Source organism: Cuculus canorus, chromosome 1 (assembly GCF_017976375.1).
Source record: "Cuculus canorus isolate bCucCan1 chromosome 1, bCucCan1.pri, whole genome shotgun sequence".
Lineage (NCBI taxonomy): Eukaryota > Metazoa > Chordata > Aves > Cuculiformes > Cuculidae > Cuculus > Cuculus canorus.
Window position 1 is genome coordinate 23,659,506 of NC_071401.1, and position 26,672 is coordinate 23,686,177.

Sequence of the window (26,672 nt, forward strand, 5' to 3'; positions counted from 1 at the left end):
TCTTGGTCTCTGTTGTTGAAGTTATTCTGCAAGCGCATACATTGGCACTGGTCAAGAGAGAGAAAGAATAATAATATTCCAATTACACATTTTTATTATATGGCAAAAAACCACGACTGTAAAATGTAAATAATCTTGAACGTGTGTGACTCTTTCTTTCCATTTGCTGATTAAATACACCTACTTCTAGAGCATTCATTGGAGAGAAGCCTTGAATATCCTGAAGTTGGTAGTTTCTCGTTCTGCCAGTTTAGTTTTACCATCCTATCAACACAGTGATCTTTCAAAAATGGAAATACATCGAGTGTGGAACAGTGCTTCCAAGGAGCTACCAGGGAAGACTTTAGAGTTTCATTTTGATATTTCAGAGGTAATGTTTTTAATACTGTTACCTAATACCTTAATTTTGTTATTTGATAATCCTAAAACATGTGTTGCAACTTCTTAAGAAAGCTGAAAAATTAGGAAACAAATGAAAATTACCAAACTTAAAATCTCTTAAATTCTTTTTGATTCACAGTGGCATATTTCATGACCCTTACTGCAGGGCTTTTTCTGCATTTTTACTAGAATTTTTTTTCTGTGAAGGAATTATTACTTGTATTTAAAATTATCTGGTGGAAAAGCTGTGTTGCAATTATGCCAGCTGAAATGTTTAGAGTATACTCAAAGCATTTTGTACTTGGATGCCAATATTCTCTGTAACTGTTTAAGAACAAAGTATGTCCTTTAAGGAGGTACTGCCTGACTTCTGACTGAACACTTTTACAGCAGTCTTTATCCTGCAAACCCTGTACACCTTTTAACTTTATAAAACTGAATGGTCCTATTGACTTTAATGGGCAATTCACTTTATTTATACTAATGGACCTGCTGGGCTGTTTGCAGCAGTATAGACTATTGCATATAGATAATAGTGATACTTAGAGGTTAAAAGGAAATATAAGTATAAAAAGGCATTTTATGCTACTTGTATAAAGAGTTTCTTCTTACTGTTTAGTTCTAGAAAATGCTGAGCATCCTATCGTCAATCCAGGAAAGCATTTTAATGTTTGCTGGAACAGGGCCAGAGTGTTCAGCACTGTTAGGGAAAAAATATTGAAAAACATGCGTGAAATGTGGATTTGCAGTAAATTTAATAAGCTTTCTATGGGTTTTGCTGGTTCTTACATTAGAAACTAGCTTGTCAGTTGCCTTGAATATTGATTATTCATGAACATTAGCACTAGCTGCTAGCTGGTAGGTGTGCCAATTGTTACTGAGATGCTCACAGTGGAAAATAACATACATCCCAAGTGAAATGAAACTTGGTGCACTCCTTGCTTTATATGATCACTATATATGATCTTCAGAGTAATCTTTTTCTGCAACTGAAGCAATATGCCCCATTATTGTTTTATCCTGGAGCATTATAGTAGTAAACAATTACTCTCTATTTAAGACTCCAATTATTGGGAGACGGTATGATGAGCTGCAAAGTTCTTCTGGACGAGATGGTAAACCCAGGGCAAGGGCTGTTACCCGAAGCACTTCTTCAACCTCTTCAGGATCTAACTCCAATGTCCTTGTTCCTGTGAGCTGGAAGAGACCCCAGTACTCCCAGGTGAACTCCTTTTAAGTGGTCCACTATTCATTAAGAAGTTACACTCAGAGAAGTTGAATTAATGCCTACTTAGATTCCTAAATGCTTATGCCTTCTGTACCTTATGCAGAGCTCCTGGCTGGCTAGGGCGGCAGCAGCACAGCCTTCCGGGCATGTGTGCTGAATGTCCTTCTTGAACTCAGAAACAAACTGAGTTATATCTGTCCTCTGCCAGTGTTTTTCTTTCAACCTGCAGAAAATCTGTCTCTTTAAGGCCTCTTAAGTCTAGGTCAGATTTAGCTAAAAATGACAGGTGAGTTCAGAAATTAGCAAGGAGAGCAGATAGACAGCATGTGCAATTTTCTAAGTGATACTTGATTACCTTTTTAATAATAACGTTTTGTTTATCTGCCAGTTAAAATAGAAACATGTAGAACAAGTGTATTTATTGTTTTTGCAGATTACATACCAGTGACTCAGGCCCAATTCTGCAAAAAAATAATTATGCATGTGCTCTATGTTAAGCTTCTAAACAGTACTTTTGAAGTGACGCACATGATCCAATGTTTTCTTATTATGCTTAACAGAATTAATAGGCTAATTTAAAACTAATAAACACCAAAATCTTTAACAACCATTTTTATGTTTCCTTGTATGCGTAGCTGTTCTGAAAGCAACCCTTTGAGTGCTTAGTGACTAATTCTTTGGTTTGTTTCTCCTAATTAAAAATTGTTAATGGATGTTTCTAGCCAGTGGGTGAATGAATGGTTAAAAAAATGTTCACTTGAGAAACATCTTGTTTTCTAGAAAAGAACAAAGGAAAAGCTGGTACACGTCCTTTCTCTATGTGGTCAGGAAGTTGGGCTGAGTAAAAACCCCTCAGTAAGTAGCATTGTATTGACCATTTCTTTGTTTTATTGTGTCCTAAACTTTAAAAGTGAAGAACTTTGCTTCCCAGAGTTCCTGACCTGATTTGCAGTTTCATGTCATATTACTGTCACTGTCATTTGTGCTGGCCCACACTGCGTTTCTCAGCACACAGTCCAGTGAATGGCCATCTCACTTTAAGATGATTCATGGAGCTACATATAGTTTCGCTATGAGGTGCAATAGGTTTTACTTATGCCATCTCAGTGGGTAGAGAGTAGTGACCTCTGATATTACCAATCTAGAGACTTTGTGAAGTGAAAAATGAAATTACAGGAATAGAACTGAAGAGGGAGTGTGTCTGATTTTTGCATTAGATAGTAGTCCTAATGTAACTCTTTAAATATTAATACTATCTGGTGCCAGGAAATGGGCAACAGATCATCCAGGGTAGGAAGCTCTTAAAATTGTTACTAAATATTTTCCACAAAGAAAGGAACATTTCTGGATGTTATTGAGTATTTTGTATGTCACTTGCATTATACTCCTTCATTTCTGCAAGCCAGAGAATGTTATATTTTTGCAACTATATTGCATATATAATTATTTTTAGTAGGAAAGGAAAAATTATAGCTTGTTGTGTTTTCTAATTTTGACATAGTTTTTAACATAACATTTAACTAGATTTTTTTTGATGAATTTACTATCTTATCCCCTTGACAGTATTTCCTTTGCTAAGTCCTCTGAATTTTGTTCCTATAAATGTATACAAACATTCAGGCAACATCAATCTGCAGCCATTAGGAGGTAGCTGTAATATTCTTGGACGTGTTCCTGCAGTATGAAGTTGTTTCTTTGTACAAGTTTAATCTGAAGGCACCTGTCCAACATAAATAATAAAGAGTGTTCTAAAAATACTCAGTGGAGGAATTAGGTGTGTACTGTCTTCCGAATAACCAATTACAGCTTTTAGGAAGAAACAACCAGAGTGAACAGTTTGTTACAAGAGAAATCCTTCGAATTGCAGGTAATTTTTTCTTCCTGTGGTGATTTGGACCTGATTGAGCACCAGACGAGCTTGGTGTCTTCAGAAGACGGAACAAGAGAGCAGGAGAACATGGATGATTCAAACAGTGAACAACAATTCAGAGTCTTTAGGGACTTTGATTTCCTAGATGTTGAGCTGGAAGACGGGGAGGTAAAGTATATTTTCTCTGAAACAGCTTTGTTATTACAACAGTTTGATATTCTTTCTACTAAACACTGTACTCTTCTTGTAACATAGAACTTTAACTGTGTAACTATAAACTTAGTTTTGAGTTCAGATTATTTATAATGTTCACTCACTGTTTATTTCAGTAGCGTAGCAGAAAGAGGCTACCACACCCTTCCTTTCTGAACCTACTTTAGGAAACACTGCAGAACTGTTACTGGAAGATAAAGCCTCTGTTCTAGTACATTTTCAGTGAATTTACTTTTAAATGAATTTATTTTAAATACAGTTTTTAAAGTTTTAAATTATTGGCAGTAATATATTTGCTGATTAAAAACCCATAAAATAAAATTGTTCCAAATCTACTGGTTCATGAGTAACTCTCCAACACATGAATTCAGGCCTTCGGGCTGTTCTTACTCTGCATCTGCTGATGAAATCACTAAGGCTTAGAGAGATGTACCTTCCACTCTGCTTAGGCGTCCGTGATTTCCTCATTTTGTGCAGGATCCAAACAGAAACCTGAGGGCCCAGATCAAGTCTTGACAGGTGAAGCCTTTCAGCTCACCTTGACCTGAAACTGCTGAAGCGAAAAATACAAAGAACTGCTGAATTATGGGGGGCTACACCCTTTAATCTTGCTTATATGAAATTTGGAGTATTTCTTTTTATTTGAGTGGGAAAGGCTAGAAATTAATATCCCAAACTTGTTGACAAACAAGTCTCACAATTTTGTTGCTATTTGAAAGTTCAGAAATTCTTAGGTCTTTTGAAGTAATAAGGTGTAGATATTCAGCAAACCTAACAGTTTAATGAATTGTCTTGTCATACTCTGGACTCATTTTTAACATGAATTTTCTCAGGCGTTGTTCTTAGCCCTGAGAAGAACATGTGTACAGGAAGAAATAATCAGTTTTCTCCCTAGTTGAATTACTGTAGTAAAATACTTTCAAGGTAAACAGACCCCATGGGTGTGAACTCATATACATCTGAATTTTATTTTTTTTTCCAGTGAAGAGAAAAGATAAAGGAGTAGAAAGAGATGTTGCAGAGAGATTTTCCAAGTCAGGAATCTCTATATCAATACTTAGTAATTTTGGCTCACAGCTGCCCATGACTTTGCTGAAAAAAAAGAGAACCAGTTGGTATTTATGGTTGAAAATACGTCAGCCAAATTTTATAAAGGAGCTTTAATGTTCCAAACAATGATAAATGGTAAAACAGCAATGTCAGGTTATTCATCAAAAAAAGCATACAGGCTGCAGTAATTTCTGTTTCTTAAATGCTTTCAAGATATTACAAGAACTTGGCACTGCAATTTTGACTAAATACTACATGATAATTTTTTTCCAGTGAAATTCAAGAATTTCTGCTTCATCTTCACCAGTTAAAACCACATACAGAAGTTTTGATATTACATGTATTTTTATATATAATTGTGCACAACAATTCTTGTCAAAATGAATTTACATTAATGGACTGTGACGCAGCAAAGATTTGTTTTATATGAGTGGCGAGCTTCAAGACTGAGGCCTAAATTAATCAATATACTAATTCGGTCAGATCTGGAACAGATAGAGTGTTTCTCTAGTTTTATGTGAAGTAAAATGAAAACTGTAGTCTTTTAATTAATACTGTTGTTAAATTGCCATGGATCTGAGACCTTGCATTCCAAGGTTTAGTACAGACTGACTGAGTACTGTTTTAGATAAATAGATGCTTTAGCCAATTCAGACCTGGTGTAAGAGGCTACATCTTTAATGACTGAGTTGAAACTGCATCATTTACCTCAGGTCTGAATTTGCTGTGTTCATAAGGATTAATAAAACAGTATTAGAAAACTTAAGCTAGCAAGAGCATGAATAGGCTTTCCGGAAAAGCCTTATGATTGAAGCAGGCCAGTGATGCTTGTATCACCCCCAGACCGCAACATGTACTTGTTTGAAATTTCATAAAGATGTGAAAGCAAGTAATGGTCATTTTCAAATTTAAATGATAGGCTGAAGAGGTGAAATTTCTGTGATAATATTAGTTACAATTGTAGGCAAATGTTTGTCTAGGATGTCTTTAATACAGTAATTTTACATAGATTCTTTCTATTTGTTTTTCTATCTGTTATATCTGCTACCCAGGAACTTCAGGTAAGAATGCTACTTGAACTCAGATGTGCCAGTATGTGTTATGCCTTCTTGCACACTTGTATTATAGAATAACATCATAGTTTTGTTGTTGCCCTCCCCTTCTTCAGTGTGTGCGTGGGTGAGCGTGCGTGTGTTTGCACTTCTGACAGGTGCTTCAATTTTTGTCTTGTATTAGGACTTTTTTGAGGTCTTTTTTCAAATATTCTGCTTCATTTTAAGTTTGATTTTGACATGTTCCACAGTCTTGACAAATTTTAAACTATCTTAGTTCTAGTACCAGTATTTTTCAAATTAAGCCATTTCTCCTTTTAATGTCTTTGTACATAAATAATATGTAGAAGCAAAAGAAGATCTTCATTATTTATGATACAGTAAAGTTTGGACCATTTGTTTCCATGGGCAAATTATGTATTATTTGCAGGTTTTCAGTTGTGGTATATTGGCTCCTGTTAGCATCTTGCTAAAGCTGATACCTGAGGCCTCTTCAGAAAGTTTACTTCATTGCCTACCAGCCTGAATTTAGTTGAATAAATTAGTTAATTCATACAGCTTGATTTAGTTCAGCTGTATAATCCTACCAACTTTTCTGAACTCATTTACCCTGTGAAGAAAACTGAAAAGGCACATCAGTGGTTGCCAGTTTGGGACCTGAACATGCAGTTTATTAGTGTATAGAGAGAACTGAAATGAGAAAGAATTTTAATGAGTTGAACAAATTACATAAAAATCAGCAACAACAGCATTGTGCATATTTGTTCGTGATAGTTTGTACATCAGTTATTATGCAAACACAGCCCCCCAAAACTTTTTGTCTCAAAATGCCTGTGCTCTAAAAGATAGAAACGCATGGAAATAGTGCCTTACTACACAGTTCCACCACACTTTTGCCCATACCCAATATTTGTGCAACTCCATTGACTTTGCATACTTTGTCAGTACAGTAAGGTAAAGACTTGTGTGAGAGAAGCTTTGCATGATTCTTATCAGCTCGATGGAGGAGTTACGCTGCTCTCCCCCACATAGGGCTACTTCTCTTTTTGCTGCCCTTTCTGTCTCTCTCTTTTCCCCTGGGTTATAGTAACATTTAAAACGTCTGCAAGAGCATTTCTACTCCTTTACCAGAGGGTGGTAATTATGGGAAGTCCTATCTGGTACCTGCTCACTGCTGGCCAGACACATTATTATAAATATGTGACTGTTTTCTTTTGAACTGATGTTTATTAGTGGTAGTCAGATAGGACACAGCTTTACTCCCGCTGTAGATAAAAATGAACAGCCTCTCAAATACATCTTCCCTCTTTCTTGTTAACTGGGAAAGAAGGATTGTTTAAAAGACCCTGAAAACAACTCCTCCATCTTTGTAGACATATATTGACCACTTGTTTAAATTCCATATGAGTCTGGGTGGTCTTATAGCTAGGTCACACTAACCCAAATGCTGTGGATATTTGGGTTAAGCTGTGTTTCATTTCTCTTACTCTTCTCCCTCACTTTTCATTCACATACTCCCCTCTTTTAATTGCATGCCCTAGAAGTGTCGCTCTTCAATTATCTTATTTTTGCTGGCTTCCTTCTTTAAGACCTTGCAGAATAATACTGCAGCAAGAAATATTCCCATAGACATAGGCTGCAAAGTTTACTGAGGATCAGCATGTGATGAGGATCTCATTTTTGCTTGCTCATTTATGTCATGTTGTCATTTCTCAGTTCGGTAACTGATGTGTTTGTGGAAGGTGTCTCATTGCTGCATGTGTCCTCCAGCCTTCGTAGGGGAGGATGGATTGCCAAAGAATTCGTTTAAATAAGTAGTTGGGAACTGCGCAGTCATTTTTATGATTTAAAGAGACCTAATGTCTTAAATCATAGAAGTGATCAGTCTGCTGTCTGCACAAAACTACTGCGTGATCTTAGTCCCAGGATGAAAACAAAGGGTTCTTCCAATGGTGTGTTGGGCTTCATAGCAGTTTTACATTCATTTGCTCTTGAATATAGTGCATTCCTTAGTTCTAAATGTTTTAGTGGATTGCAGTTTTACATTCCCATATTGTCTTTTTCCTAATTTTTTATTCTTAATATTCGTTCACAAGTGATGAGCTTGGTGTCATGAAACTGAACTTTCCCTCTCTACAGTCATTTTCCAAATGCCCTTGCATTAAAGTGCAATGATGCAAAATAGGAGGTATTTGGGCAAGTGTGTTGACTGTTAAGGAGGTAAAATTGGAGTTGAATTAATTGCAGTTTATGCAGTTGGTCCCTGTCACTGTCTCTGAGAGTTCCTGAATTTGAGTTACTCAAGTGCTTAAAATTACAAATCTGCTTAAAGACCTTACTGAACTGAGACCTCTTTTGCTATGTGCATTTTAATTCGCATGAGCCCAGGACATACCTCTTCCATAATCACATGCAATCTTTCTATAAACTTTTGCTATTGTTTATGATTATTTTGGCAGAATTATATTTTTGTCAAATTCAGTGATTTCATATTTAGAAGATCACTGTCATCTTGAATTTTCAGCAGTTGGTTTCCTTGTTTAAGAGTGTTATATCTTGCAGGGTCTTGTTTTAAATGGTCAGCCCTGGTCTTTAAAAACAGACATTTCTTTTCTCTGTAAATTTCCTTCCCAGATTCATGTAAGGTTGAGGGCTTTTGTCTAGATAAAATACCCAAAACCTGCAATTGGATATTTCTGGGTCGATTCTCCATCGCTGTGCAAGGAGTCTTTTGGCCTCTGCATGTCTGTGACAGCAGCAGTTGTGGACAAGCTTCTGCATTTGCCAGAAAGGAACCTAGCTGGACTTGCAGATGGAAGAGAGAGAATTAGCTAAATTAGGGAAGCAGGATACAGTCCACTGGAAAATACAATAAGTAAATAAATGGTGGGAAATTGTCGTTTTATACACAAAAGAAATCAAGCGATCTTTTTATCAGTAACCCAGCCTAAGAAATAGTTAAGCAATTTGCTTAATATACTCATCTTGATGTAACTGTGTGTGGGATCAGAACTGAAAGTCAATAGAAAATGTTTGGTCCATTTGACTGTGTCCTGTTCAATAAGTGAAATCTCAGTCAGTGCTGATCAGGTTATTCTCAGGGTATATTTTCAAATAATCCAAATAAATTTGAGTTACAAAAACAAGCTATATGGCCCTAGAATAAAAGTTTTAAAAGGTGTGCTGCTTTACCTGTTACATTTCGCTTGCTAAATGAAGAGTTCATTCAAATTTACCTTAACTCATCGTTATGGTTATGTACATAATGAAAAGAATCTAAAATCTTTAACATATATTTCACAATTGAACCATTGCTATGAATTGTGCTCCTAATATTTTTAAACATCATAGAAAAATCCTTTAAAATTGCTTCCAAACTTTTCCTTTGCCTGTCACTGCTCTACTGGTATTGAGACGTGTGTATACATTGACTTAACAAAAATGAATTCTTAAATAGGCAAATGCATGAAAAACATCTAATACTGGAAAAAATGAATCTTCATTTAACTGTCATTTCCATGCTTCTGCTCTTATTTCCAAGTGAAACGCTGGAAAATTTTAAATGCTCCTATTACATTATTGCTTAACAAAATAATGTTTATATCAAGTTTGTACTATATTTTTACATAAAAATATTTCTTGAGCTAACTTTGTTCTAATGATTAGTGGTTTGAGTTTTAAGTCAAGGAGGGTGACCCAGTATCTGATTTCAGGGTGAGAGCATGGACAACTTCAACTGGGGAGTCCGCAGACGGTCCCTGGATAGCCTGGACAAGTGTGACATGCAGCTTCTGGAAGAGAGCCAGCTCTCAGGGAGCACACCCAGCCTGAACAAAATGAACCATGAGGACTCCGATGAGTCATCAGAGGAGGAGGACCTGACCACCAGCCAAATCTTGGAGAACTCAGACCTAGTAAGCTGCAAACCTACAGTTTAAGAAAAGATAGGGCTGTGTTTTTAAATAAGCTGGGCTTTTAGTTTCCTCTCACAAAGGTGTAATCTAATCATCTGAAATTGAGGGCTAGCACTCAGTGTGGCATTTTGTCACGTCTTGGTTTTTTCCCTTATTTGCAAATCTAAACAGGAATTTTAATGTAAAGTTTGAAACAGAGGAAACATCAGATCTGATTATTTGCCCCTTTTTGACAAATTACTATTTGACAATTTTGCACAATTGGCCGGTAGTAAATCTTTCTGGTGTATCTAATATTTAAAGAAATAGGACCAGGCTACAGTTTGGTAAACTGTCAGATTTTCATTGTTCATTTCTGGGATGTTTACATACAATTTTTATGATACAAACATTGAAAGGGTTATAATATGTCTGCATGTACAAACTAATAGAGCCACCATCACTGCCCCTTAAGACAATATCTGCTTTGCATATTGATAAAAGCAGCGCATGGTAGGGTAGTTGTGTACTCAGTTCTCCTGTGCTTTGTGGTCTTTCACAGATTATAACACTTTCCCCATCGGAGGATACAAATCATATCGACTCACTTTCTACATCGTGTGACACAACCTCAGCAGACCCACATCATTTTAATATAGAAGCTTCTAGCTTTGATGTGTCTTTGCCTGATATGAATAATCTCCAAGTGTCTGAAGGATCCAAGGTGAATGCCTTTTTACTTTCTTTTCCGAATGGGCTGTATTTTACGTAACACTTTCACAAGTTTATTTTGCTTGCACATTCTTGAAGGTTTTGATCTGTGAAAACAAGCACATTCTGACTTCCAATATGTAATGGCATAGTGCAATACATTCATATGCTCCTGCACACTCATACCCTTTCCTTTCCACTTATACTTTCTTCATTAAAAGATTTTAATTACTGTTTCTTAAGTATATTGCCCTATACATACACTAAGATCCTACAAGCTCTTTTGAAGATAAATTCATGAACTGGCTAAGAGTTACAGTCCTAGGGGAATATTCTTTTGTTTTTCATGCTGATTTAAAAGAATAATATGCCAACTCATGTGGTGGGTGTATGCGTGTATTCTCTGAGATTTTTTTGTATGTGGGAACCTATTGTACAGTTGTGTGTGCTGGATTCAGTTCTCGCCTTTTGGCAGACACTCAGAAATTTAAAATTCATGACTGCAATATTAAGCCATTGGGGGGGGGGTGAGGAGGCAGGATTTGCAAGGATACAACAGCCATGTTCATCACAATTTGTTTCAGACAGTTGTATCAGAAGATGAGCATAGTGTAAGGTTAGTAAATTATTATCAATGTGGGGATGGTTTCTTTAATATTCTGTTTGACAGTACTTGTTTGTGGGAGATCAGGTGAACCTATTCCTCCTGTCTCTCCAGAAATATAATCTGGAGCAGGGCACCGTATAGGTGTCAGCGGCTTTAGGGCACTGCTGCCTTACCAGTATAGCTTTCTCTGTCATGTTTAAATTTGGTAACTTCTGCAGAAAAGCAGTGTAAAGAATGGGGCAGAGGAAGAGTAGAGTTGTCTTCTATAATCATTGACTTTCTTTCCACTTCTTGCCCTTGGTCTGCTCCAAATGCAGCCACACAAAAAAAAATTGATACTATACTGGTAGCACTGCATAAAACAGAAGCAATGGAAACTTCTAGCAAAGAGGTCACAGAAAAGGAGTTTGGAACTGTGCTGAATATTGGACAAATTGTTTGTGTCAGAAAGCTCCTAGGAGGAAAAAAGGGCAAGAGGAGGGAAGTCTGCGTAAGACTAGGAAAGGAGGAGAACCTCTCAAAATAACGGTTGTGGAAAAGATAAACTCATTATCGTTTGTCAAAACTACTGTTGGTAGTCAGCTTACCCCACAACAACTGTAAGAGCAGAAGTTGGCAGAATTTCAGTTCAGGAAACTGCAGTCAAAACAGATACGTTTGCAGGTGGTGACTGTGGCTAATCTCATGCATCCAGCTGCAGTAGCTACTGCTATGTACATTAAGAATTGCAAATCAGTTCATGAGTTTCATATATGCCTGGGGGTTCAGAATACTTACTGTGAAAATCTCTTTAGTGTCCCAATAACCAAGGACCAGTGTTTGTCAAAAAATGAAAAGCTTTGGAAGAAGTAAAAAAGTGAAGAATGTAAAATCACAGCAGTTTCTTGTGGAATTGACAGGCAAATTCGGCTGGTACTGAGACAGGCTCAGTAGAGGTGAAACACATAACACGAATTAACAGGGATTTCCCAGTGTTATTAAGATGTTTGAATTGATGAACTGTACACAGAATGCCTTATTAGTGGTGTTTGCCTCAAAGATACTTTCTTATAGTGTGCACACTTCTGTTTCTTAGTTAAAACAAATTGGAATCACTATAAACAAAGTTAAAATGCCTGGGTTTACATTTATTTTAAGGAAGAAGTCAATCCAACTTGCACCTGAATATTTTTTACTACTACTACTGAATTTTTTTTTTTTCTGATAACACAAAATCTGGACTCACACGTTTCTCTTTTCCTCTGAGGTTTTATTTTCAGAGAGCTGATGGAATGTCAGCAATGCAGAGGAAAATTTTTGTTACTCCTCTAGTGATATACAAAATGTTTAGTTGTTGCAGCTTTTAAATAGATGCAGTGAATGAGAGCAACAAAGTCCTTAAGCAGGCTACTTCTTAACTGTTTCAGTGCCAAAATCCAGGTGTTAATGGCATGAAGTCAGTTATTTTCTACCAAAGACAGTGATCACAATGATTAAGATAGTATTTGTAAAGGATTAGAAGGCAGTGATGGATGATTCTATGAGGGACAAAAAAAATCAGATCATGTTGTTTTGCATATTTTTCAAGTTATCTAAACTGATTGTTTTCTGGGAGCATAGACCAATCCTGCGTGAATATTCGGAGGATATTTTGCTTTTTTATTTTTTTATTTTGCTTTATGAGCATTGTATTGGACTCCGGTGAGTGGGAGGTGTTTGCTTCCTCTTTCTTCGTCCTTTATCCTATCCCATCAAAACGTGTTTTCCTCATACAAACAAAGTCACTGCAGTGAACAGACTAATAGTTCTTTCAAGCTAAAATTGCATATTTGAAAGTGGTTAATACTAACTGCTTCTTGAAGAAGCGTGAAACATTTATGTTGCTCTGGCTTCTAGTCTTCTAATTCAGTATAGTTTTTGTTTCTCTTTTCAAAGTGGTTTATGCTCTCATTTCATCCATCCTGGACTCAGGAATATTCTTATCCCTTTCATTTAGAAAGCAAAACAAACAAAAACCCCTTTAACCTGCTGAATTTCCTACCCTGTCCTTTCTTATATGAGACTTGTTTAATTTTTAGAAGTGGAAATCCCCAGAATTTATCTGCAGGATCCAAGGAGGAGGCCGCTTTTCTCTTTTAATTCCACTTGCCACAGATTTCCCTTCCTACCAGCTCCCAACTCAATATGTATGTGCACGTATGTGTATGTGCACAAACACATATCTTATGACATACTGCAAACAGAAAAGATACAGAGTCCAAGCTACTCACTGAAGTCTCCGTACAAGAACTACTTTGCAGGATGCTATGGACAATATAGACAAAAGCAAAAAGATTAAAACTGTAACAAAATTTGTATAGACTAAAACTGTAAGAGATAATGGAAAGTTTCAAAAAGAAATCAAGAGCTTTAGGTGTTAATGGATGAAAAAGGAAGGCTATGATAGAAAAATAACCCTTTTAATGGCCTGTAGAATGCTTTGCTCTTGAATGGAAGTTATTATGTAAATGAGGTGCTAAAAATAATTCTCAGTTCTAAACATGTGTATAGTCTTCCACACAGCGATTGTTTTCAGTGTATTTTGAGAGGCTTTAATATTTTCTTGGACTGTGATAAGTAACAAGGACAGGTTGACAGTAACAAGAACCTTATTGTTTTTCATGAAAAAATACTTTCCTGCTATTGCCAAATGCACTGAAATCTGAAAGTTAAAGAAATCCCTTTAAAATTATATCAATCCAAGACAGCAGGTTCAGCAAATACAGTATTTTTGAAGAAGTGTAACTTTATAATAGTGTATAATCTGTGGCTTTATATCTGTGCAATTTAACATATTGTCAGGTGGTTTTTTTCATTAAATGCTTTCTATTTATTAGTGGAATTAACTTATTAATTTGCTGTTTTCTAAGACATCATCATTCACTCCCCTAGGTCGAAGCTGTTCATGAAGAACAAGATACAGCAGTTCCTGAGGATGAGCTTTTGGGGTCTACAAATGAACTCCCTGGAGCATTTGAATGCAGTGATAGCCTTAGTCTGGATATGACAGAGACAGAAGAGAAGGTTGACAGGCTGGAACAATTTGCTCTTGCTAGGTACTTGTCTATGCTGTTATTCGTGAAAATTCTTTTACTCTCTAGAACAAAGTGGTAAAAAGGTGTTAGTTAATGGAGTGGCTCTTTTGGCCACAGGAGTTATAAAATTCTCATGAGTTTAGAGCAGCAAGAAGATAGTGGCCTAATTACCAGTATAATTATCACGCAAAAAAAAACCCCCGAAGATTTTTCCTACTAGAAAAACATACATCTATGCAGTTAGTCATTGTATACATAATATATTTAATTAAATGGGAAAAAAGGATTTTTAAAAATTCATAGGAATGGAAATAGTGATTAGTTAGCTGTTCAACAATAAGCCATGTATTCAGCTTTTTGATTTCTTATGGGTATTAAGGAAGTTTCAGTATTGTCAAAAATCCCATCTGCATACTCTTGAGGCTGCTGGTGAGTGTCTGGACCCCAGTGTATGCTGCCAGAAAGCATCAGGATTTCCATGCCTTATGCAGCTATTTCAGATTTTGGGTGCTGAGTTAGCCTGCAATTAGGCTGTATTTATGGAAAGGAAAGAGGATATAGGAAGAAGCCCTCTCCCTGTCTGTGTGCCGCGTGTTTCAGAATCACAGCTACTGTTCATGGGGAGCATTGGAAGTATTTCTCCATCCCACAGGATAATACAAAAAATCAAGTAGCCCAGTACCCTTTAAAAGTGGTCATAAGCCTATAATAGCTTGAAATTTCATTACTGGTTTTAGAAGGGTATTGTAATTGATCCTGTGATTGTATCTTTCTGTTACAGCAAATTTTATCTGCCACCTTCTTGGGTATTCTCCTTTCATCACAGTTTTTTCTTTTTCCTTCAGTTTTGGAGATGATCGAAATGCCTCCCCTCCTCCCTCACCATTTTTTTCTGCCATCCTTGCTGCATTTCAGCCAGCAGCATGTGATGATGCAGAAGAAGCCTGGCGTAGTCATATCAACCAGCTCATGTGTGACTCTGATGGCTCCTGTGCAGTTTATACATTTCATGTGTTCTCTTCCCTGTTTAAGGTGAGAAAATAGGTTTAAGATACAAAATCAAAATGTGGCTTGATAGTAGGACTGGTTATGAACTACGGGGTGTATAACCATTGTAATTTTGCATGCTGCAGAACTGCCAAACTAGATTTTCATTCAGAACTGCCTTCTGGGACCAGTTTTGTCATAAAAATAGCATCTCATACTTGCAGGTTTGGAGATAACATTATAAAATGTGGATCCACTTAAAGGTGTATTTTCTTCAGTGCTTTACAAACAGCCTGGAACAATAACAGCAAGACACAGGAAATGGCCGTTTCATCTCAAACTATTGTTAAACTGTTCTTTCATCTAAAACTGTTGAAATTTGACCACACTCATTTAAATGTCAACATTAGTAAATATTCCATACCTAATGATCTGAATAGAAATACCCACCTGCCACCACATGACGTAAACTCCAGAGATGGAGTCTGAAGACTAGAAATCCATTTCTCCTTTCTATAACTTTATGGTCACTAAGACAAGCGTCTTGCAAAAAGATAAGGAAAAGAAGGAATTAAATGTACAGTCTGTTCTAATTAGTTTTAAAGCCTTTTTTAATTGTTTCTCCTGCTTTATATGAGGCCGCTGCAGGATGTTTAGAGTGCTGCAGCAAGGTATTACAGCAGCCAGGTAACTTCACGCAGAGTTTAAGTACCCATGATCTCAGAGTACACAATTTTTTATTAGCAATGGGTACCCCACCAGTAAATGAACAGTCCCAAGATCTTGTCATATGTTTAAGACTGTTCTTATAAGAAAGAAGCATCATACAATACGAACCATTTCTTCGTCCTGTTTTCTTTGTGCTCTACTGGAGTCAATTGCATGTCTTCCCTAGCTGCACACTGGCTCCTTATAGCATTCTTTTAAATACTGATAACAGGCATTTGGAAGGAAAAAACAATGCTGACTTGAATGCACAAGCTTAAAAAACTTTGAACATTAGTCCTGTGTTTCTTCATGATGTTTTTTTCAGGGTCTCTGCAGTTATGTCATTCTGGTTAATAGCCCTGTTCAAGTGTTCTGAGAGTTATTTGTCTTTTTTATTCCCTTTGAAGAGGTGAAAATGAACTGGTGTCACACTTCTGAAAACTAAATAAATAATACTGTGTAATGCAAGACCTAAACATTGCCTGTAAAGTACCTGTTTAATTTCAAATCCTGGCATGCACACAATACATTTGCTGTTCTGTTTGTCCTATATTCAAAAGACAGCATACTCATTTTCTTCAGTTGATACTGAAGGAGAAAGAAACAATACTGCTCTCAAAAACATTTCAATAACAGCAAAACCTGAATAATGGTAATTAAAAAAAAAAGGGTCTTCCTAGTATCAACAAACCAGAATTTTTTAGCTGGAGTCACGGCCATATTTTTAGTTTATATAATTGCTTTGTTCTCCTCTTCAGGCTTATTATTTTCCTATAAGTATTATTTTCCCATAATTTTTTTCATGAGATCCCAGCTTGTCTGGAGTTGTATTGTCTTTGCACCATCAAACTTTGCTACTCATGTGCTTACTTAAAAGACTTTTGACCCACACCAACTAGAAGTTTCGAAACAAGGCCAGTATGTGCTAGGCTTGCATCACAAAGTACAGCCAAAATATTTAACTGAAACAAAATCCTTGTTTGGAGGAGCCTGTCAACTAAATATTTGGTGAAGTGAAAGAAGTGGATTTTCCAGGGCACCTACATTTCAGTCTGCATCAAGTTAACAGTGTCTTGGATGCTTGCCTACAAGGTGCTAAACTTGTTTAAAATTCCTGAAATTATTGAAGTACTTCTCCTGTAAAAGAGTCGTATCTCAGAGATACCTGGATTATCTCTATGGCTGCCTCTTTGTATTCCATCAAATTAAATGTCTTCCAACAGACCAGTCAGTTCCAAGACAAGTAGATTTGAGAGCAAGCAAGTAGTTTCCATAATTGAGCCCTTTTGTTATAAAAACTCCTCTTCCCAGAAGAAGATACCTGAGGTAAAGAGGAAAAGGTTTTGACACTATTTTGTTGTTATTTATAGTGACACAAAGCACAGCAACTATATGCAACCACATACCTATTCATTGTATGCTGGTGCTTGACCTTATAATTCCCAGTAGTCCCATTTCATAAAATATGTATTGCATTTGGACCTTGACTGAAAGATGTCAGCCACTGTGATCTGCACCCAGAAGGACAGAGCTGAGATGACAACTTATTCTAGAACTGATAGTCCATGTAATTGCAAAATAAATGCACTTAGTGAAGTACTATACATAGATACCAAAACACAGTCTCTCATCATTTTTAATACTTTAAAACACTGTTCAAGACTATTATCTTCTAAGCTGTAGATTGATTGTTGCTTTTATGAATATCTGAAAAGGAAAGCAGTAAAGGAGAATATGTTTTCTTCAATCTAAACAATAGACTGGTCAATTTTTGGTGAAGCCATGACTGAAATGCTTTGAGGAACTTATTTTCATAAAATAAACTAGAACTGTTAAAATACAGGATTATATGTGTATTGGAAGGAACCTGAAGAGTTCGTATTCCTCATCCTGCCGAGGACAGGATCAGCTATAACTTTCATTCTGGTCAAAATGTTTTTTTAACTTTTTTCCTCTAGATTGTTCTTAACCTTTAGGCAAAGGTGGAACTTCACAACATTTCTATGCAATGTAGTTCAATGCTTACCTACCCTTATCACTTGAAATCTTCCCTTTCTGTGTTTTATGCCCATGGCTTCTTGCTGTATACACAGTGGTACTTTTTCTCTTCTTTGCAGTTGCTGCTTACATTTGAAGATCATTACCATGCCTTCACCTACTCCAAACTTCTCTTATTTAACCACAGCTCTTTCAATATTCCCCATAAGTTGTATTTTCTAAACTTCTCACTGTTGCTATGGGCTCTCTTCAGTTAGTCTGTGTATTACTTGACAAGCAAGTGCAGCTTCTGTATTTCATTCAGCCTAAGTTCTTAGCAGCACTGATTAGAAGAGGATTACTTGTTTTATAGAAGAGGATTACCTGTTTTATAGAAGATATTCCTATTTTAAAATTTCTCTCTGCTAACTGCTGCACAGTAGAATACAGACAATTATTTTCCAGTTGTAACCCAATCTAGGATGCAGATCTTGTTCTACAGAATTTTGCCTTCTTGGTTGTTTTCCATTCTGAATGTGCTCTGTGGATTGTTTTCAACCTAGGTGTACAATCTTGTCTTTCTTTTCCCTGTACCACTTTCCCAATTTATCAAGATCAGTCTGAATTCTAATCCTGGCTTCCAAGGAGTCTGCAGCCCCTGCAGCTCAATCATCCGTGTATTTAATAAGCATGTTGCATATTCTATTATTCAGTATTTACATTAATGACTTAGTGCCTGAAATAGTCCCCAGTGGAATCAACTCAATTTACCTTTCCAATTGGACAGTGAGCTGATGATGATTAACATCTGATTATGGTTTTGCACACTGAGTTATCTCTAATACAGAAGATGAATTAATATATAATATATCACTCACTTCTCCTCCTAATAGAAAATTCTAGCCTTTCATGAAATTTAAATCCATTGATATTATTTGTTCTGACCAAAATCTGAACTGCCTGTCATTCATCTGTGTTCCCAAATTTCCTGACCTTTGTGTTTAATTCTTCTACTCTTGTTCTTTTCTGAGATAGTTACTTTCCTCAAGGTTTTTACACCCCCCCATGTTCTATGAGTTCTCAAAGATATTTTTTATGGCTCCTGGACTTCTTTAGCCAGTATTATAACTATCATAGCATGAATTTCCCTGATCTGCAAATATGTAAAAACATCCAAGCCCTTACTGGCAAGATCTGTTTTCACCGAGTTTTCTCTGATGTCTCATTTTTACCTGTAAATTGATGCCATTTCTGGGATCAATAAGATGGAAGAAGGAATTATCCCAGTCAGTCTTTTTCATAGCACCTCTTAGTAGCTATTTCTCTCCATTGTGATTCTTTAGCCTTCCTTTTCATTACTTGTATTTACTTCTTGACATTCTCTCTGTCTCTTACTAGTTTATTTGGTATCTCCCTCTCTGTTTACTGTGCCTGCGTTGCCATGCTATTTTTGGTACCCAAACAGTTTCGCTTTCTGTTCTTTTCTGCATGAGTATTTGCTTGAGTGAAGTATTTGTGATACAACCTAATGCACGTCTTAATATATTTGCTGTTTTTTCAGTGGTATAGAATGTGCTTCTGCCCTCCTTTTCTTCCCTAAAGGAATGGTCACCTCTCGATATCTCTTTTCCCCATGAAGTTATTCCTAATGGGCTCTTTCTTGCAAATTCTGAATGCATTGAAGTCGGTTGTATTATTTCTGTAGTGTGTCCTTTACTGCCTCAGATTCATAAACTCAATTACTTTTCCCCAGGAGGGCACTGCAGCACTTACACAGGTTGTGCTCTGACCTTGGAGCTTTCAACACTCAGCTAGACAAAACCATGGCTGACCTGATCTAGTGTTGGCAGTAGTCCCACTTGTAGTTGAAGGTTGGATCAGATGTTCTCCAGAGGTCCCTTCCAACAAACATCTCTTGGATTCCGTTCTATAATTTATCCTTCTAAATTTCCTTCCACTTTCACTTTCTCAGCTAGCTCTTTTCTGTTGGGTAGGATCAAATCTAGATCTCTTTCCTCTGCCAGAAGAGATATTAGCAACAGCTTCACTAAGACTTGGACTGAATCATTCTGTTCAGAAGATATTGTAGTGGAAAATCTCCAAATGTCACCAAGCCCTGTGATTTAGATGATTCTGCTAGTTACTCATAAAACCAATAATTTACATAATGTGGTGGTAGTAAGAGCTCCTTACCTTTACTACAGACTCAGTGCAGCAGAGAATCTGAACCATGTGCTGAGCAACACGTATAGTGCTTTGTTTCTGTGTTGAAGCAAGCTGGCAGATACATACAGTGAGACAAGTATCACTCTGTCCAGTCTTAACTGTGTCCATGTGGCCAGTTCAGATGCTTTAGAGAGAGATTCACAAGTAACCAGTTACAAAATTGCTCTTTAGAGAAAGTTTCTCTTTAAATATTTTATAAATGATTGATAATGGATAACCTGCCTGCAACATGAGGGCTTATGAGGGCTCATTCAATCCAACAGCTTCCATTATCAATAAAGTCTGAATTCAGCTCACCTAATTTTAGGTACTTAACTTCAGTGCTCCCAACGCAGAAGCAGTAACAGGCTATTTATATGTCTGTCATTCAGACCAATATTTTGGAAGCGCTTCTTGCCAGTGAGACATGCTTACAGTAATACAGGTTCTAAATTGCATTCCTCAGAGAAATACCTATGGTAATATGCAACAAAACATGTAAAAATATTGTATACTTTTTTTTTAATATTTTTGTGTTATTCCCATCTGTTGAGCAGTTGGCCTCGGTGAAATATATTTTGGCAGTGAAACCTGCTGTGTATTTATCAATATAATTATTTCAGTTCCTGCAAGAATAAAATATTATTTTTATTTATTATTTACTTTCTATATTAGCCACTGTAAAGAAAGTATCAGCACTAGAATGTTTCTGGAAGACTAGACAGGCTTAGGACTCAAAACATAAAAAAAAACTTCTGAGAAGACTAATTCCCAGATGCAATGCAGTATTTCTGGAGTCCTCCCAAGAAGCAGAAAAGTTTTAGTGAGAAGGTTTTTGCCACAGGGGAAAACAAAAGTTTTTTTCTGATTATTCCGTGCTGCTGTTTGGCATTGGGATGTCCATTACATTTTCTGATTATCCACTTGACATGGAATACTAACAAAACAATGCCTGGAATAGGCAGAAAAAATAACGTAGTGATCAACTCCATTAACTCTGTACAGCCAAGAAAAAAATAAAGCTACTTGTATATTTATAAAATGCTACTTGTATATTTATAAAATTCTTTATAAATATTGAATCGTCTTTACAAGAAAGAATGTATTTCAGTAGTAGATTATTCTAAATTCTCTAGTAAGTTTCATGTCTGCCCAGCTGTATTCTGTCTGCAGCATAGTAACTGTTATTCAGGATCCTTGAGCAGACATTCAGATCTCTGCAGAGAAGTGGTCTCTTCACACACATTATTATGTGAAGAAAAAAAGGCATCCCATTTGTTTACAAAGGAAAGAAGCTTGTACTTGAGCAAAGCATGTGATAAACTGTGTTTTACTTTACAGAATATTCAGAAAAGATTCTGCTTCCTGACCTGCGATGCAGCTAGTTACTTGGGAGACAACTTGCGAGGAATAGGCTCCAAGTTTGTGAGGTCTTCTCAGATGTTAACTACATGTTCAGAATGTCCTACCCTTTTTGTAGATGCAGAAACAGTGAGTATATTCCTTTCAAAAGGCATGCGCTGCATTGCAGTGTGTTGTTTTACTGGCTGTTTCACTTTGGGGCAACTCCTGAACAAATATGTCAAAAAGATACCAAACACCCATGTCAATTTTTTATCTTTTGTTCATAACCAAATTTCCATCGACTTTCCATATTATTTTACTAGGTAAGTACTGGCAGATGGGTAATATGATCTGTTGAGCTTGCATGCTGAAAAAGAATATAAGACACGTGCCTACCACACCCAGTTGGCTCCACAAATGGAAAAGGAGAAGCTATTTTTACATAGTTCAGCAGGAAAGATGGTAATATGTTTAGTGATTTCACTTCAGTCAACTGTGATGTGAGCTGGATGATAAAAATACCTATCAGGGAATGAATGAGATGGCCCTTCTCGTTGTTTTCATTCTGGCCCATGTTTATCCAACAGCATCAGGATGGTGTGGCCTCACACAAAAGTACAGAGTTAGGAACTGGCAAGTGTAATCTTGGGTCCACTGCTGTGACCATGGAATCCTTACATCAGCAGGGAGCTGTGGAGATTAACTAGTTAAGCTTTGTGCAGTATTTTATTTTAGGGAAGTTCTCTGCAAATCTGTTAAACACAGAACATAATTTCAATCCCACATGTTCAACTTTTGCCATTGAATTTCCAGTACAGTAATCTGTGTGTGTTTTGGCATAAATATAAATATTTTTCAATTTTACTTAAAAAAATCCAGTATTCTTTTGCAAGATCTTTACTATGCTTTCTACTCTGCTAAAATTTTTTTTATTTTGTAGTGACATTTACTAGCCCTTTTGATTTAATTTCTTCAGCTGCTCTCTTGTGGCCTTCTTGAAAAGCTGAAATTCAGTGTTTTAGAACTGCAGGAATACTTGGACACATACAACAACAGGAAAGAAGCAACACTGTCGGTATGCTGGATTATGTTTTGTTCTTGCTTTTGTATGTGGCTATGCTATGCTATACTATATCAGGAGACTGCAGAGACACTCAGATCTGTTTAAACTAATGCTCTAGAAAAACATGTTTCAGATATTGGATTTACTGAATGTTTCTTTCTGAACTTGTGAGCCAGAAATAAAAAAAAAACAGCTACCGTATCCCTTAATTCTAGAAACTTCAGCATCTCTAATATTCCTGGTATCTCTTTTCTTTTATTCAGCAATTAATTTATTCTCTTGGTTTATGCAATTCAAATACTAATAGAAATCAAGACTACACTTTTTAAATACCAGTCAAAGCAACATTGTCATAGTCTGTGTGAATAAAAAGTGCAGTTGCCAAATTTTATTTGTTTATGTGCTGTGCTGTGAAACTACAATACTGCTTCCCTTTCTTCAAATCAAACTATTGGCATTATTCATATCTTCTTCTAATTTCTTTCTGAAAACAGTGGCTTGCAAACTGCAAAGCAACGTTTGCTGGGGGCTCACGAGATGGAGTTATTACCTGCCAGCCAGGGGACTCAGAAGAGAAGGTAATGAACAAGCAGTTTTATTTCTTTCCTGTAAAGAGACATGTGTGATCTGTCTTGTTCTCAGATTCACAAGATCCTGCTGCACTTTCTCCTTGTCTCTCTGCTGGGCTTGGGCATAATCCAGTTTTCACACTTAAGACTCAGAGGTATTGTTGTCCTAGCCTCAGGAAATGGAAATATTCAGACACAATACTTCTGCCTTCCTAGTTTAGATGAGGCAGCAGAGCTAATCTTGCCCAAGTTCTCTATGCTCCCCCTTTTAGTAAGCTGTTGCGGCAGCAGTTTCCCACAGCACAGTGGCTCTGGAACTCACTTCTGGTGTAATTACCAGAAGTTGTCAGCTGTTACTGACTCCGTCTGCCCAACACCAAGGCTTGCTAAGTTAAAATCCACTTAGATTAGTAGTTATTAGTTGAGGACTGCAAAATGGCCAGTGAAATGATTTATATTTATAGCTAAGGCAAAATATCTCTATCCCTTTTGAATGAAAATTTTACATGCACACACATACATATAAATATATGTGTATTTACTGTGTTGATTCCAATTAAGAAATCAATCTTTTCAGATGAGCACCATCAGCAGGCACTCCTGTTACTTGATATACTAGATACAGGAAACAGCTGGTATCTTAGTGGTGTAGAATGACTTGAGAAATGTTATTTAGTGCATCTTTTTCCTTTTGGAGGAAAAAGAATAGAGGGACAGGAAAAAAGGGGGCTGGAGAGAACTCGCAAAAATCAGGAAGCAGCAACAACATGTAGAAAAAAGTGGCATCTACTTTTTCCATGTATATTTTATCTTATAAAAGGTAATAATGACATTTTCATAACACACAGTTGCCTGTTGTAACCATTTGTTTTCAAATACCTTGTTTTATGTTGGCTTCAGTTTGTCTAACCCCCCAAATCACTTTCCCTTTTTTTCTATTTTTATCTTCACCTCTTTCCCATCTCTATGTGTTTGTCGTTCTGTCTTGGAACTCCCTTGATTTCTATTTTTTATGCCATTTTCCAACAATCCCAAATCCTTGCCACCTTGCATTTTGGCTTCCTTGGCCTTATTAGCAAATGTAATTTGCTATTAAATCTTCTGACTGCAATCACAGGCAGTGGGAAAACAGTTCAGTCTTCCTCCACCCAGCATGGGCACCAGTAAAAGTTACAGGCACCTTCCAATTCATTTAAATGAGATACTGTCTATTCTGTTACTGTGATGGTGTAAAGGGAAGTTACAAGTCAGCTATTCTCAAAGGTACCAAAGAGATACGTGGAACACATGCTACTACCTCTCCTGCAGGTATATCAGGAGGGGCAGATAAAGTGTATGTAGGAAGGTGTTAAGTACTGGAACGTGCATAGGCTTTCTCTTCCCACTGATGCACAACACCCTAAACAGTGACTTCAGGTGGTAGTGTTACATATCTTGCTGTATACACCTTAACTAATCCTCTTCATCTCTTTTTTGGAAACCCATAGGAGGATCAGGCATCTTGCTGATCATCTACATTGTTTCTTTTTTGAAAAAGTTGAGGATGAAGAATGCTGAGGAGAAGGAATAAAATGTGAACTGAGCTCATAAGGCTGGCCTAAAATCATCTAGAGTTTAATAAAAGTCACTGGTGTGGGGGTTTTTAACTGTGTTCTCTGTTTCAGAATTAAATGTGCATATTCTGAAACCAGGGTTAGCATTCTTACCGCTTATCAAACAAACTGAAAAGAAGGGCTCCTCGCCCCTGCAGGAATTCCTGGTTTCTCCCTAGCATTGTTCCTTCAGGCCAAAATGTATTATTCCTTGGAAGTTGACAGGATGGTAGGTCTTTGATCAAGAAGTGTATTTCTTTTCTTCCCTTTCTCAGTCACCTGTCAATTGAAGCAGCTCTTCCCAAAGGAATATTCTGTTTATTGAGCAGAAGTGCAATGAGAGAAGAGTGCAGGGAAACTGAGAAAGTGTAATTAGGAAGGGACTAGGAAAAATCACTCCTAGACTGGCAAATATTTGTTTTCTTATCTTCCCTCTCCTCTTCTTCCTCAATCTGAAAGGCTTAAGAGTCTATTAATTGTAGGGGAAAAAAATCTGTCTTATAGTGGTAGTCATAAGGGAACCTGCCTCAGCTCTTGAACTTACTGGAGGCTAGACCAGGTCCTGGAATCCTGCTGCAGACTTCTGGCATAAAACATTTCTTAGGTAAAGACTGAACCACGATCCTTCTGGAAAAGGTTCAGAAATAATTGTAAGGAAGAAAAAGCAACACCTTGCTCTACAGAAGGCAGAAATCTTGGATTCTCAGAACTCCCCACCTGCTAAAAAGCTTGAGGTGAAAATAGTTTCCCCTCCATAGACAAGATAGATAGAAGACCAAATTCAACATTAGCACAAGTGATTGCATCACAAATTCCTGCTGATGCCGGTAACTAACTTGGCACCGGTTTCTCTAATCAGATCTTATTTCAAAATAATTGTTCATGGGTTTTGCCCATTGTTACTGTTACTGAAAATGGACAAAGGCAAAAAATGGCTTACTCTGACATTGAAGAAGCTTGAAAAGAAGTTGTGTTGGTCAGCTGATAGAGCTAGCAACTTTTCTGAAACTAGGTAAAAGCTTCATGTCCCAGAATGTCTCCTCTCCCCCACCCCCTGCTTGTTCTTGCAACAAATTACATGATTTGGATGTGTCTGTGATTTGTAAGCTTTGATGCTACATTGAGCAACAGAGTCCCAAGGACATAGGAGTCAATTTATAAACAAAAGATAACTGCACATATTATTGTGCTGTCTGTCCAGGTGTAACAGTCTTAGATAAGTACAGTTGTCAGTACATTCTTCAAGTTTACTGAACAGATTTTTTTTTTTAATCTAGTCAAAGACTGGTTTTGTTTGGTTGGGTTTTTTTTTCCAGGAAAAGAAATACATAGAAGATCCTATTTTTCTGGTCAATTAGCACTGCTAATTCAAGTATTTATCTCCTAATGAGACATTCAGTTTACTCTGTATCCAAAGTTAGTATACACCTTTCTTAATCCTTACTCATTCCAAAACTCACCGGAGGCGAGTGATGTGGGTGATGCAAACTCAGACTGTTATTGGACGTTTAGAACATGCTGTACTCCGTTAAAAAATGCTCCCAAAAATTAGAATGTACCTGTTGCAGTGAGTTTTCCTGTGAGTAAAGGTTCGATTGCTCTAGGCCACCAATAAGATTGGAGGGGTACCTCTTGGGACCATAGTCTGGAGTTGAGCTAAGTTACAGTAAAGCTTAAGGCACAGTGAGTCTCATTGTTAAGTTAGCAGTTCTTTATAACCAATAATCAGTTATCTGACTGCTGTTTGACAGATCCATGGTTTGACAATGATGTAAAATTGGCCTGGACAGGCAACTTTTCTAAAGGAGGAACCAGCTGTGTTTTAGTTTTCTCCAGGCAGAATAGTTTCTATTATCTTTCAAGTTCAGTGGATATTTAAGAATGCACAGCATATGCTGTATCTCTCTTTTTCTCTCTCAGATATATATGTATACACACACACATTTGTGTATATATAGTCCGGCCTTCCTAGACTGTAGCAAAAGCTTTTATGTGCTGGAATGTCAAGTCAAATAGAACACCCTAATAAAATGCACTTGCAATTAAAAGTCCTTGCACACAGCAGTTATTTTGTTATGATGGGACTCCCCTGTGCCAATAAATGACTGTAGACTATGTTGCCATCAAAGCACTAATGTCTTAAGAAATAATTGGGTATCTCGCATCTCT

General features: G+C 36.9%; 1 protein-coding gene across 9 annotated transcripts in view; it reads left to right on the forward strand.

Annotated features, from left to right (window-relative positions):
• The window catches only part of FRY (FRY microtubule binding protein), a 208,021-nt gene that overhangs the window by 172,692 nt on the left and 8,657 nt on the right, over positions 1–26,672 (forward strand). For all 9 annotated transcript variants that reach the window (XM_054057215.1, XM_054057224.1, XM_054057233.1 and 6 more), the window contains 11 exons: positions 191–370; positions 1,442–1,603; positions 2,390–2,464; positions 3,477–3,647; positions 9,508–9,708; positions 10,250–10,411; positions 13,916–14,079; positions 14,904–15,090; positions 21,277–21,426; positions 22,256–22,354; positions 22,837–22,920. In XM_054057215.1, coding sequence (XP_053913190.1) covers positions 191–370; positions 1,442–1,603; positions 2,390–2,464; positions 3,477–3,647; positions 9,508–9,708; positions 10,250–10,411; positions 13,916–14,079; positions 14,904–15,090; positions 21,277–21,426; positions 22,256–22,354; positions 22,837–22,920 — 1,635 coding nt within the window. The remainder of the gene's footprint in view (positions 1–190; positions 371–1,441; positions 1,604–2,389; positions 2,465–3,476; positions 3,648–9,507; positions 9,709–10,249; positions 10,412–13,915; positions 14,080–14,903; positions 15,091–21,276; positions 21,427–22,255; positions 22,355–22,836; positions 22,921–26,672) is intronic.